The sequence below is a fragment of the Tachypleus tridentatus genome, chromosome 7, assembly GCF_004210375.1.
Source record: "Tachypleus tridentatus isolate NWPU-2018 chromosome 7, ASM421037v1, whole genome shotgun sequence".
NCBI lineage: Eukaryota > Metazoa > Arthropoda > Merostomata > Xiphosura > Limulidae > Tachypleus > Tachypleus tridentatus.
In genome coordinates this window covers 164,295,774-164,310,189 of record NC_134831.1, presented here as the reverse complement: position 1 = coordinate 164,310,189, position 14,416 = coordinate 164,295,774, and the positions used below count along the sequence as shown (strand labels likewise).

Sequence of the window (14,416 nt, the reverse complement as noted above, 5' to 3'; positions counted from 1 at the left end):
TCTTTTCCTTCTTCTGGTGGTGGTAATTGATGTCGTTTAAGGTGGGAAGTTTTTCTTAAACTTAGTGCACTTTTTCTAGAAGTTTAGATAAATAAACTCATCCTGACACAGTCTATAACATCTGTTGTGCTGTACGTTTTTTTGTTTTCATGATACAAATCGTTTGTATTGTTTTGTGATATTTGGTTTTATCTTAGAGCCTGACTTTATTAAGTTTTTTTATCTTATAGCGCCCCACAGTTGAAAGGGCGAACATGATTGGGGTCGGTATTTGAATCTTGAATTGTGAGTTGAGTGCCCTAACAACTAGGCCATAGTTGACCGAAAATTATTTGAAGTGTTAAAAGCTTAAAAACAACGAGAAGACAATTATGAACTTATCGTTTGTGGTGGATGAATAACACGTGCACAGAGTGTTTTTGCCATAATACATATAATCACCTATATGTTTCGTTAATAAACAACACGGCGGCAGGAAAAGTTATTTGTTTTCTATGGCTAATAAGAGATGGAATAGCCTGTTTTAATGCAGATACAATATCGTACACTATATGGAAATATCTGCCAGTTAATAGTAGTATAAAGAAGCACCTGTCTACATCTTCTAGAATCAAGGAGCCTTGATGGGTCGATACCCTGCTCGGCACTGTCGCCAGGCTTCACTCCTTTGGGGTTATGCGAAGGGCAACAAATGTGACTAATATGTGGACTCTATACAGACAGACCACTGGTGCAGTGGCTACTGTGACGTCAGACTGGTTAACACATGGATAAAAATAAAATATCAACTCACCAGCCACAAAATGACCCTACGTGAGGGTCTAACTGTTGACAAGTGTTCTTCATGACCGTAACTCTCGTGGATTAAGTTCACAGTACGTCATATAATTTTTAGACAGCCTTGTATATTACATTACCAACGTATAACTTCTAAATAATTTAGTGGGTTGGTTTTAATTAAACACGAAGCTACACAATATGCTGTCTGTGCTTTGCCCACCACAGGTATCGAAGCCCAGTTTCTAGCGTTGTAAGTCCACAGACGTACAGCTGTGCCACTGGGAGGCAAATAATTAAGTGACGGTCGAGCTACACGAAAGAAATTATGTTTTTCAATTCAATGAAAACGAGATTCTGTTGGGATAGATGTTTTTAACAGTTGGAGTACTCTAGTATAAATACTCGTTTTTAAGTTTTCATTTTAATTTACAAACAGATATGTTAAATTAGTATTTATAACAATTGTGGGGTCTTGTGTAAATAATAATGTTTTTATTTTTCAGTTTAATCTACAGCCAGCTGTACTTGGTTTGGTATTTGTAATAAGCGGGGGAGTCTATGCTCTTACGACACCTATCTGGGGGTACCTTTGTGACAGTGGGGTGAGTATCAATTACAATTCTGAAATAGATGACGACAGTGGTATGGTATGTATGTTAGTAAGGTAAAAACTGGCGTAATGACATACAGACAGAAAAATTAATTATATACAGTAAAACCTGTCAAAGACGGAATCACACGTGACAGAGTAAATTTTCCGGCTTAGACAGTGAACATGCATTTTTTAATTATATATCATTTTTGAGCGGAACGTTATACTTGCTTGACTCAAGTGAAGTAAGACGCTTGTGAATAAAGTTATTATACTGTTTATGCTATATTTATTAGAATAGGAACAAAAATAGAGATTCAAAATACATATAAGTACGTAAACTCTTAATCAAACTTATTTGAAGAAAGTCTCCAATTTCAAATGTTTCGTTTTTTAATGGGCTTTCTCATGCGATTAAAAGAGAACGCTAGTTCTATGGCCTTTTAATGAAGTTCATTTTTGCATACAATTTGATAGTGTGAATATAACTTTACATTTGCGATGATGTAGAATTTTCTATTTCCTTACTATCTTTTCCATTTTGTTCATCTTCTGAATCTCTCACACTGTTACCATCTCGTGATTCTATTATAGATTTTAAGTCGGCTTCATCGGTTTCTGTTAAAACATTCATGTCAACGCTCACAAAACTTTCCGCGTTCACAGAATCATTTGCATCAATCTTCTCAATCAGAGTTTGGATTTCACTAAAATCGTCATAACAAACAACTTCTCCACAATTTCCGCCATTATCAAGAATAAATCCACAGTTACTATGCATTTGATTGAATGACTTAAAAATGCAAATTCATCTAACACGTTAATTTTCATGGTCATTCAATCATCCATGTTTGCAATAATATTCTGAAGCATCAATTTTCTGTATTTCAGTTTTATACACTGTATAATTCCATTATTTAGTGGCTGTAGAACTGATGTTATACATGGAGGTAGAAAGATTAAACGAACATTTGAAAGTTGAACTTTTGGGTGACAAGTTACATTATCTAGGAAAAGTAGAATATTCCTAATTTCTTGTTCTATTTTTTTTTGTTTAATTTGTCCAAAAATTCCTCGAATGTAACACTTGTCATCCACGCTTTATTATTTGCTTTCCATTCCACAGAAGTTGATTCTTCCTTAAATTTTCACAACAACGAGAATTTTCACTTTTACCTATTACCCATGGTTTCTCTAGTTTTCCATCAGCAAATGCAACCAAAAGCACAGCCAATCATTCTTTCGAATAGCAACCTCCGGAATAATGACGGCAGAAAAAAGAACAGAATATGTTTAACCAATATTTACTCTAACAAGATGTCCGATAATTTAAACAAATTATTAATTAAACAAGAATTTATTAATATTTAAAGAAATTATTAATTAAATAAGAAATTAATATTCAATCAAAAACATTTTTTCTGCCGTATTCAGATTCTGATCCTACTTGTTGATAGATGAGGTAAGAGAAATATAGTTTTCCATCCGCGTTACGCAGGTTCTGTCATATAGAGGGCCTTTTATAAGAGAAATCTTAAGATAATGCTGCAAAATTTTGACGTTTCCGACTTGTACAAGTTTTACTGTATATATACTGCTGTAAAACACCTTTTCTATAACTCTGTTTGTCACGAAAATATATCAAACTTTAACAACTCTGCAACTGTAGCACGTGTGTATCATTTCATATACCAATCGATTCCACCCCTTGCATTTCGGCACCTCTTCCAAATGACTCCTAAACACTGTACAAAAATTACACGTGCTACTGACAGTTAGAGATAATTTTCACTATGACGTATTGAAAAGTGTGGAGGGAGGGTCATCTGGTCGCTACGCCACAACTTAGTATCAAATTTTCTAGCTTACAGTTGGTAAATCACATAAAAGTGGTTATTAAAAAAGTACTAACGCTTTCCACCAGAACACCTGAAGAAGACAGACCACTTGTCGAAAGTAGAAGGTGTTTGAATTAGTTTTATTATTAATATGACTATTGGTGTAGCTTCACGGTGAATTCATAGAAAGTAAAGGTGAACACGAGAAGTAAAAAACAAACATGCCTCGATGTGGTAATTTATACAGGTTGAATCTCGATGCGATGGAGTGAACAACACAACTCGAGTAACTGACAAGGTTCTGAGGATCTGAGTGTGTGTGTTTTTTCTTAGAGCAAAGCCACAGTAGGCTATCTGTTGAGTCTATTGACGGGAATCGAAACCCTGATTTTAGCGTTGTAAACCCGTAGACTTACCGCTGTACCAGCGGGGGACCTGGGGACCTGAAAATAAATAGTTTCACCACCCCACTGCATTTCTATCCTGCATTTTTTTTTTATTCTGATAGATGACAACGTTTCGGGGGAACCTGGAAATCAGTATTTTCATAACCCCACTGCATTTCTCTTCTGCGTTTCTTTGTTCTGATAGATGACAACATTTACATGGAATCTGAAAAGTAGTATTGCCGTCACCTCACTGCATTTTCTCTCCTACATTTCTTTGCTCTTATAGATGACAACGCTTCGGGGACCTGGAAATCAGTATTTTCATAACCCCACAGCATTTCTCCCGCACATTTCTTTCTTCGCATTTTTTGTTCAGCAGTGGTTACCGTATATACAGGTTTTTTGTACGAGAGATATCGCTTACCAATTTACCAGTTGTTTCGTTTTTTTTACCCCAAATTCGTTTTTTTACCGCATTATTTATTCTTTGATACTTATGAACAAGACAGTGAATAAAAAAATTAATGCAATTTGTTTTCTGCTTCGTTATTATGACAACGATAAGAGCTTCTACTTATCATGTGTGAAAAGAATTGACAAAGGGCCACGTGCAATTAATTAATTCTATCCATATATCCTGAACATGATTCGTTTTTCTTTTATTTATTTTTATCAAAAATCCACCTGAATTTGATTTTTGTTGTTTTTTTTACTCTTTTGTCTGTTGCAAAAGCATTTTTCAAGCGCTACCACTGAAAGTACACTGCCCATAATTTACGCCGAAAAATTAAAATTATCCCTTGAATAATCGTTTTTCTTTTCTTTAGATAAGTTCTCGTTTCCTCTGCCTTACGGGTGCCTCTATCAGTTTTCTTAGTATTTTGCTTATAGGACCGGCTCCTTTCTTCAGTTTCGAAGCGTAAGTTGAGATTTTAAAGTGAATTTAAGCAATCCGTTTGATTATGCTTTGCTTAAATTTTTCTAATTCTGGATAACGTTTTACATTTCTAAAAGTTCGTTTTGAATATTTTATGTCATTATTCTAAGGATGATTACATTAAATTATTTATTATTATTAAAATAACTATAAAGATATTTTAAGTTTACTATTAAAGGCTCTAGAGGGCGCCATAGTATTGATATATTATGTTTTGGTTTAGTAACAATTATGCGCTTATCTACACACATAGTATCTATTTGCCACTCTCTTTATGTAAAATTTTAAGAGTACATTCAAGGAAAAGTATTTTGTGTGTGTGTGTGCAATTCCTAAAATTTCACGTTGATATCAACATCGATTCATCAGTCTTCGTTTGTGCTAATTGGTCAATGTGAGGGAAAACAACAATTTATTAGGAAGAAAAATATTTCTTTTTTATGGGGAATTTCTTGATAAAAATTGGATTCCTCTGTCAGTTGACTGAAAAGAAATAATCGAAGACAGGAGCATGAACACATAAAAAGAGGAACATGTTTGAGTATATATTTGTTGTTGTTAGGCCTACCACAAAGAACAGTAGTGAGGATAGTCAGGTAAAAAAATGGCTGACAAATATTGTGTATTGTTTATCATGTTCTCAAATCTGTCTTATAATAATCTAAGACAATTTAATAAACACCTAACTTAGGCTTTGTAAAGCAATTAAGAACACATCACTGAAGTAGATAACTGGTTGGCCCGGCATGGCCAAGCGTGTTAAAGGCGTGCGACTCGAAATCTGAGAATTGCGGATTCGCATCCCCGTCGCGCCAAACATGCTCGCTCTTTCATCGGTGGGGGCGTTATAATGTGACGGTCAATCCAACTATTCGTTGGTAAAAGAGCAACCCAAGAGTTGGTGGTTGGGGGTAATGACTAGCTGGCTTAGTAGTCTTACACTACTAAATTACGGACGGCTAGCATAGATAGCCTTCGAGTAGCTTTGTGCGAAATAAAAAAAAAAAGAATTGGTTAGTATAGTAACAGCCAAATATTTTACTGATTATTCTGATACTGATGTCAGAAGAGTTAGTTCATCAATATTTGAAGTTGTTGGAATGACTTTCATGTTAGCGTATTGTATTTTAACTTGGAGAGGGGAGAAATAGTATAGTTTTTTAGTAACTTTAACACATGATGTCCATCAAGTCAGCTCATTACATCAGGCTAAAACTGCTGTCTTCATAGCGAATGCAATTCAGTTGAAAAACATTGCTATTATTTTAAGAAAAAGAGGGGAAATAAGTAAAAATAATTTTGAAAAAAAAAGAGGAGGATGCTGTAGGAATAGCAATACCAAAAAGTACAGAAACTAAGTATATATAAGAAAACTGTCAAAAAGCGCTCACTTTAGTATCGGTGTTTTCTTGCACTCAGTGACATGATGAGGAACGGTGGCATCTAGTGTAAAAGATCCCCGTTGCTACTTGCGGCCCGGCATGGCCAAGCGTGTTAGACCTCGAGTAGCTTTGCACGAAATTCAAAACAAACAAACAAACAAACCGTTGCTACTTAGAAAACTTGAACGCTCACTTGTGCTGTATGCACCATTACATCGAAATTCAAACATTTTTTACCAGCAATGCATGGCAGTCAGTCTCCTTTGTTTAAAAACACATACCATACAATTTTCCTTGTTGAAATAAAACATGAAATAATGAAATATGGTTGTCAGTGACCCACTAGTCTGTCATATTGCAAAGACTCTCTTATCCAAGAGGCCTGGGATGGCCGAGCGCGTAAGGCGTGCGACTTGTGATCGAGGGTTGCGGGTTCGCGCCCGCGTCGCGTCAAACATGCTTGCCCTCCCAGCCGTGGGGGCGTTATAATGTGACGGTCAATCCCACTATTCGTTGGTAAAAGAGTAGCCCAAGAATTGGCGGTGGGTGGTGATGACTAACTGCCTTCCCTCTAATCTTACACTGCTAAATTAAGGACGGCTAGCACAGATAACCCTTGAGTAGCTTTGTGCGAAATTCAAAAACAAACAAACAAACTCTTATCCAAGAAGTTGGTTTGACGACACATCATAATTGTTCATTATTATTTTTAGGAAAATTACCATTGAATTGTTTCAAAGGTCGTCTGCTAGTAGATGCAATATTTGACAAAAAAAGTTTGTTATTCTGTGGCTTAGTGTTTTTGTGCTTCAGGCACTTGACACGCAATATGCAGGTTGCGGGGTTGAATATTGTCACCGAACGTGCTCACCCTTTCAACCGTGGAGCGTTGTACTGTGAAGGTTAATCCCAGAATTCGTTGTTAAGACGTAGTCTAAGAGTTTGCGGTGGGTGATGTTGAGTAACTGTCTTTCCTCCAGTATATCACTTCTAAACTCGAGACGTCTAACATAGATAATCCTTGAGTAGTTTTGCTCGAAATTCAAGAAACAAAAAACAGCGTCGTTTTAATGTTGTCAAGATAATTAAAATAATGACGTGAAAAGTACGATGAACAAAGTCTGCCTTGTCCAGACCTACCTTCTCCTTTCAGCTAAGGTCACAACCCACCGGTTGTTCGGCAAATACAATGCCTCACAGAGTTACACGAAGGTTATATGTGTTAGCTGTCCCTAATTTAGCACCTCCCAGTGGCAGAGTGTTATGTCTGCGGACTTACATCGCTAAAAATCGGGTCTCAAAACCTGTGGTGGGCAGAGCAAAGATAGCCCATTATATAGCTTTGTGCTCAACTACAAGCCAATCCTGATTTATCAGTGATAGACTAGAGGGAAAGCAGCTAGTTAACACCACCCACCGTCAATTTCTGAGCTACTTTTGTACCAACGAATAATGAGATTGGACGTCACATTATAACGCCCCAAAGCTGAAAGGGCGAGCATATTCTATAATTGGGATTCATATCCACAACAAGCAGATTGCAAACCGAGTGCCCTAACCATCAGGCCATACCAGGTCCCAATATAGCAAGCTAAACTAAATTAAGCATATCCGTAAAAGAGGTAGAAGTGTAGACTAAAATGGTGTGAGCTTGTGATCGACGCGATGGGTTGCAAATGCGAGTGTTCAGGGTTCGACCCCACATCTCTCCTAACACTATTTTCGTTCTTAATAAAATAGTATGCTCACATAAACGAATATTATTTTGGGTATGTATTCTACCCGTGTTGGTAAGAAAAATGGATTTTTTTTAGGATAAATTTACAAAATGGCTATCTGCTTTGTAGGTGCAGAGTAATTAATACAAATAATTATTTGTCTTTCTAAACAATTTTGATGTGAAACTGGAAATAAAAGTCGAGAATTTGTGTTGTCAAACTAAATAAGTAAACGTGTTTTATTTTTATTACTTTCAAACATTACATAATACTGACAACTTTAAGCTGCCGGACCCATTCTAAAGGCACGCAGTTTATTTTGTCAACATAAAGTTAAACTTGGTAGAACATAAAAATAAGCTAGCTGAACTAGCTATAACAGGGGTTTCTAACTTAAGAATGCCCGAGGGCCACAACTATATTCACGAGTCTAGTGGTCGGGCGACATTATATTTTTGTCAAATTAGGGCATGTTGGTGTATTACGTAATGCAAAACAAAGAGTAAATAGATCCATGGTAAGGTTAATTTATGTTCTTTCAACATGGTAAAATTAGTTACGACTGGGGAAGGAGTTAATCTGAATGTGACTTACTTTACGTTACGTGATATTTAGACAGTCATATTTGTGAAAAAAAGATGTATTTCATTGTGAAAATAAAAGGAAAATGTAATTTAAACATGTTCAATTACGTAATAAATAAATTTAATTAAAAATGCTGCATATAAAAGAAACTAGAATAGCAAACATATATATATGATATTTAACGTAGTAAGCACATAAATTTTCAATGTGAACTTTGAGGTCACTCAGCAGCACTGACCAAAGCGGGTATGTTGACGTGGAGTTCTGTTTTTGCTAGTCTCAGGAGGTGAAGCAGAGATGAATCCATGAGGTGACTTCTGTTGTGGTTCTTAATGAATTTCATCGTGCAGAACACACTTACATATGTATGTGCTGTCAAACATTGCTGTCATTTTCTGTCCAAAAGCACACAGATTTGGAAATCGATTTTTTTAAAGTAGTTTAAAGAAATCTGGTCCTTTTTTTTTTTGCTTGGTTTGCAGAAATGGATCAGCTTGCAAGTCACACAATTCAAGTTGAACATCAACTCGTTGATTTCTATGTCAACACAAAGAGGATTATTGAACAGCTCTATCCTGCTTTTTAGCATTTCATATTTTTTGAATCTTGCATTAAACTCATCTATGAAATCTTCAATATTTATACAAAATTCTGAAACATCAAGTGGCTCGTCATCTTTGAACTGTTCTGTTAATTGCTGATAACTTGGAAAGTGGGCCAAGTCATTGTTTTCTAAACAAACTTTGAAAATTCTTAACTTATTTTAAAACCCATTTATGTTTCCCATTAAATTTGATGCCATCTGTTTCTGCCCCTGGAGCTTCAGGTTATTTTTCAATAGACCTTCAAGGGCCACATAAAACCATGCCACGGGCCGCATGCTGCTTGCATGCAGCCTGTTGGAAATCCCTGTTCTAGAATGACCTCAAATTGTAACATGAAACTACATTCATTTATCCTAAGTAGCCTTAACCTCATAACAGTATACATCTATTTATTTATTACTAAATTTTGTTGTTTTATTACCCTTTAAATCATATCTAACTATCATTTGCACTTGTAAATCACTTGGGGAATGTCCATTTTTTGTTATGCTGTCAAATTACTTGCATGTGTACCTCGTGAAATGTTATTGTCTATTTTACCTAATCTTATCTTATTTAACTTGAAGAGATCCATATTTTTACATTATAGTTACTTTTATAATAGTAAGTAAAGAATAAACATGAAAATCACAAAATGAACTATTTACCTGTATCTTTTTTTGTTGTTGCTGTCAACTCTCAATGACACTTAACCCTACTTTTTTTAAACTAATGGTAGTAATGAACTAAAGAACAGAATAGTAACATGTAAAAAGCAAACAATTTCCTCTAACTGTTTCTGACTTTTTAATTATGTGACAAGAAGCATAACAAATTCATCCAAGCTAGTGTTGTCTTTCCTGTGGCAATGAAGCTTATACTAAATGAGAAATTGTCAATTCTCTGTTCTGAGTACAAAGTAATGCAATACATCATTAGATACATGTAAATCTTGGCTTTCTATGATTATAGATAATGTAGAATTCAGTATAAGGACTCTTAAATACTGCAAAAAAGAACGTAACAGGTGGGAGAGACGAGAGGTCTGGCTTTCTATTTGTTTGCTCTGTAATCCAACAAAATTGAAAGCTGTAACAAAAATTATGGTTTGTCTGAGCAATTTTATGGTGAGAAAATTACATTAAATTTTATACTTACTGGATGGATGGTGAATAAAACAGAGAAGATGGAATGCCTCAAAAAACTAGATTTCTCACATTAGGGGAAATTCAGAATTTTAAAAATTTTGCCCTGTGAAATTAATAACTTAAAACTTGGCTACTAATCCATTTTTAATAGTATATAATATTTTATGCTATTCAAAGTGCTATAACATAAAGAAAAAGTAATTTATTAACATTTTTAATGTACCACTGAATATGAGAGGTTAAAATATTAAAGTTTGTTAAATTTGATAACAGTAAGATATAAAAATGATTCATCTTTCTTAACAGTGACCTGTGGCTAATCATAGTAGCACTGATCTTCCTGGAACTGGGATTATCCGCTAAAATGGTTTGCTCCTTTTCAGCAGCTATCCAGGATTCTGTGTAAGTTACACATGAAAAATGAAACTATCGGGATTCAGGTAGAACACGAGGCGCTATTTAACAATAGTTAGTTTATATTTTGTACTGGTTGATAGTCTGAAATGTTATATAGGATTATAAAGATTCTCTGAACCAATGTATGTGTTATTAACAAATATGTGATTTTAAGCAGAACGAAATAATATCCCCTGATTTATTGTAGATATTAACGGATGTGAACTGCATGTCGTCATTACAGTCATGTAATATTCAACGTTTCGCTTTATTTCCGATGTAGTAAACGAGGGTTTCCAAATGACCTTTCAACTTATGGAATGATTTGTGGTATTTTTGCTTCTATGGCGTCCTTAGGGTATGTAAATTTTACATTTCAGCTATTAAAGGATGTATAGAAAACAAAAATATGATTATTTAAAACATTAAATATTATTTTCTAAAGCAAATCGTAAAGTTTCAGCAATACGGTGTTTAGAAAAGTATATCTTAATTTTTAACAAAGATGTACTAAAGGTGTAACAATGTAGTGTTTAGGAGGTGAACTCGAGTTTTTTACAAAGATACCAAACATGTAATTAAATCATTATAGCTTCGCAATTATTCAGGTTTTGTAAAATTTATAATAAATTACAATATTTTATCACTAATGTTGAAATACTGATTGAAAAATTAATAGTTAATGGATTTAATAAAGAAACTTTAATTAAAATTGTTAAACTATTCTGTAACAAATATGATAATCTATTAAATAAATATAAATAAATAAAAATTAAACAAATTCTATAAAAAATTAATTATTTTTAGTTATGAAGGTCATATAACAACTTGGCACTACTTTATGTGGATGAACACCTTACCGCATCTAAAGGCTTGTTTAGAGCATGATAGCCAAAGTAGATTTAATAAATGGGTGGTTGGGAGCTGTACTTGTTTATTTAGATAATTGGATCGGACTCTTAACTGTTGGGCCTTGCATGGCCTAGCGCGTTAAGGCGTGCACTTCGTAATCTGAGGGTCGCGCCAAAACATGCTCGCCCTTGCTCGCCCTCCCAGCCGTGGGGGCGTTATAATGTTACGGTCAATCCCACTATTCGTTGGTAAAAGAGTAGCCCAAGAGTTAGCGGTGGGTGGTGATGACTAGCTGCCTTCCATCTAGTCTTACACTGCTAAATTAGGGACGGCTAGCACAGATAGCCCTCGAGTAGCTTTGTGCGAAATTCCAAAACAAACAAACAAACTCTTAACTGTTAACAAGCAGATCACTTCAGAATTAGAAATACATAACGGAGGTAGCTCTCGTATAGCTTTTTGTGAAATTTGAGAAGCAAATAACTAAGCCTAAATATGAAGGTCAATCTGGCCTTCTATTCATCACTTGTCACTGTTGCACCGATTTTAAAGAATTCCACCTCTCATCAGTAAACCTCTGCAAGTAAAGGTCGAGGAAAAAACTTCTATTCTTATAATGATAGACTTTGCATATATTATGTGTACTTTACTCACCACAATGAACACAGTAAAAGGGATGAAACAAATACTTGTACAAATTGTTACAAGTTTGAGTTTTTCTCCACTTTATGTTGTTGTTTTCGAGTAGTATGTGTCGTATGCAGCCTGAGAGATACCGAACTTTGGTTTAAAAGCTCAGTATATACTAAATGTTGTTGTAGTTATCCAGGGTGACCATGTTTTAAGAGTTCAGCAGCGTTTTGTAGTCACGGCAGAAAGTTTTAAACCACACAGTAAGTTAAGACTTACAAAATCTTTGCAAATAAAGTTTTGGGTTTATTTGCTCGTTCGTGTTTTCGTTTTTTCTTTAAGCTTTCGACTTACTCTTCATTGAACAATTTAGAATATGTGATTTAACGAAAACTACCCAGCTCTATGTTTGTATGAAAAAAATACTGATATCGTTGTCTTGTTTCGTATTATCACCACTTAATTAGTTTAAATAGAAACCATAATTTTATTCTCGAGCTTGTCTAACCCTAATAAATTGCACATGTTTCACGAATCCTTACCAGTGCCTTCGCAGGACCCTCAGTTGGTGGTTATCTTCTAGAAACTATTGGTTATCGGAACAGTACAGCTGTCCTTTTTACCATGGAAGGAGTATTAGTAAGTGATATGATTTCATTGTAATAGACATGCAGTTTTCAACAGTTCCATCTATGAGTTGAAGGTAAAAGCAGAGTTCTAAGTGCTTTATCACGGAATATCATTCTGAATTCCTTAATCAGGGGACAAAGTTAAAACTGTTATATTTAACAGAAGTGTAGGTGCCCCTCATATTTCAACCTATCGCAGTAAAAATGAGGCGAAATTAGAAAAAATTACTATAAGAAAAAGTAGAAGAATGTGTAAAATTTAATTGAGAACCCAAGAACTTTCCAAAGCCTTGAACCCTGCCCGCCAGTAACGCACCCTAGCTTCGCTCGGTCAAGTAAACCGTATTCTCTCATTTTAATTTACTTCCTTTATATGTATGTAAATGTTAAGACTATTATGAGTTGAGAATGGTGTGAGCAGTTTATGGACAACAATTTGATCAGCATAGAACCGGAACATTGTAGAAAAACTACACGGAGATAGTTTCTACCTTCTTATTCAAGTAAGTGTCTCAAGACTACAGGATGTTAAAAAGAAACAAATATAAGATAATCACAATAATTATTAAGAAACGTTAAACAGAATTGATTAAATAAGAAATGGATACATATATATATTGTGCTGGGTTTCTCTACCGGTGTTTTCTAAGATGGTTTACCAAATGGTTTGATCTTCTACGTGTTTTTTATTGTCACAAAACATGTTTTAATGTTATTCTTTCATTGTATCAGCTTTTGATGACTTGTAAGTAGCTAAGTAACTGGCTTTTAAAGTTTTCATGAAAAATCTGTAAGACGATTCCTATTTCTTGTTATTTTCAGATTGTAATGCTTCTGCTTGTTGTCTTGACATCCAAAACAAAACAAGATGGAACATCGGACTAGAAAACTAACCTGGATGTACTTATTATTGGAAACTTACCTCTAACCAGTTTAAAGAGCTGACATAAGAAATTGTCTAATCTTTGTATGTCAAACATTTTAAGGGGGAAACCCCATAAGGTTAAGAGTGTCATTTGTTTAGATTTTTACTGTGAACTGTGGAAACTCTAATTGAAGTGTTAGCCCTAGAAATATTTGTATAGATCAGTTTTTGGATTATTAAATTTTCGTGTATTATTGACCAGCCCATCATTTGTTTATATAAGAGTAGTCCAGAGGTGACGATGCGTGTTGATAACCAGCTGCCTTCCTTTTAGCCTTACACTACTAAATCAGGGACGGCTAGCGTAGATAGCCCTCGTGTAACTTTGTGAAATTAAATATCAAAACAAAAAAACACTGTTAATAAAAGCCGGAGTCAGGGCTATCTCATTACGCATAACTCACAATACATGTTTTATAACTGAATTATTTCGAAATTGAGAAATAACTCGTAGATTTAACGGAAAATGAAACTAAACATACTATTAGAAAAATACAAACAAAAATCGTATATGAATCACTTCTACTAAGTTCTACAGTACAACAGATATCAAAACAAATAATTTATAGAAGTGATTCTACATTTCGTCTCACTTGTGGACTAACTGAAAGCAGCCAGTGGCACAGTGGTATGCTTGTGAACCTGCAACACTAAAAACCGGGTTTCGATACCCGTGTTGGGCAGAGCACAGATAACCCTTTGTGTAGTCTTGTGCTTAATTACAAAAAAAAGTAATAAATATAGCTGAAAACTTATTATCTCTAATTTCTAAGATGTTCTAACTTTATGTTTTTGATAAAGATTACCTTTGAATTTACAAAACTAAGTTTCTAATAATCATAACACAAATGCGCACTTTGATCACTTCCCAGTAACTTACATTATTATTACATACGTTCCTTTGCAACTCACAGGTATCTCGACGGTAAGTTTGAGGTCTTAAAGCGGTAAAATGTGGTTTCGATACCCGTAGTTGGCATAGCAAAGATAGTCTATTATATGATTTGGTGCTTAACAACGAACAAACAATT

The 14,416-nt window shown here is 34.7% G+C and overlaps 1 protein-coding gene across 4 annotated transcripts in view; it reads left to right on the top strand.

Annotated features, from left to right (window-relative positions):
- The window catches only part of LOC143257088 (MFS-type transporter SLC18B1-like), a 45,869-nt gene extending 32,293 nt beyond the window's left edge, over positions 1–13,576 (top strand). For 2 of the 4 annotated variants that reach the window (XM_076515298.1, XM_076515295.1), the window contains 6 exons: positions 1,284–1,382; positions 4,427–4,518; positions 10,260–10,355; positions 10,633–10,707; positions 12,377–12,470; positions 13,283–13,576. In XM_076515298.1, coding sequence (XP_076371413.1) covers positions 1,284–1,382; positions 4,427–4,518; positions 10,260–10,355; positions 10,633–10,707; positions 12,377–12,470; positions 13,283–13,345 — 519 coding nt within the window. In that variant the 3' untranslated portion in view covers positions 13,346–13,576. Of the gene's footprint in view, positions 1–1,283; positions 1,383–4,426; positions 4,519–10,259; positions 10,356–10,557; positions 10,708–12,376; positions 12,471–13,282 lie in introns of those variants that run through there. The other 2 variants (XM_076515296.1, XM_076515297.1) reach the window with 2 other exon arrangements.
- The last annotated feature ends 840 nt before the right edge of the window (positions 13,577–14,416 follow it).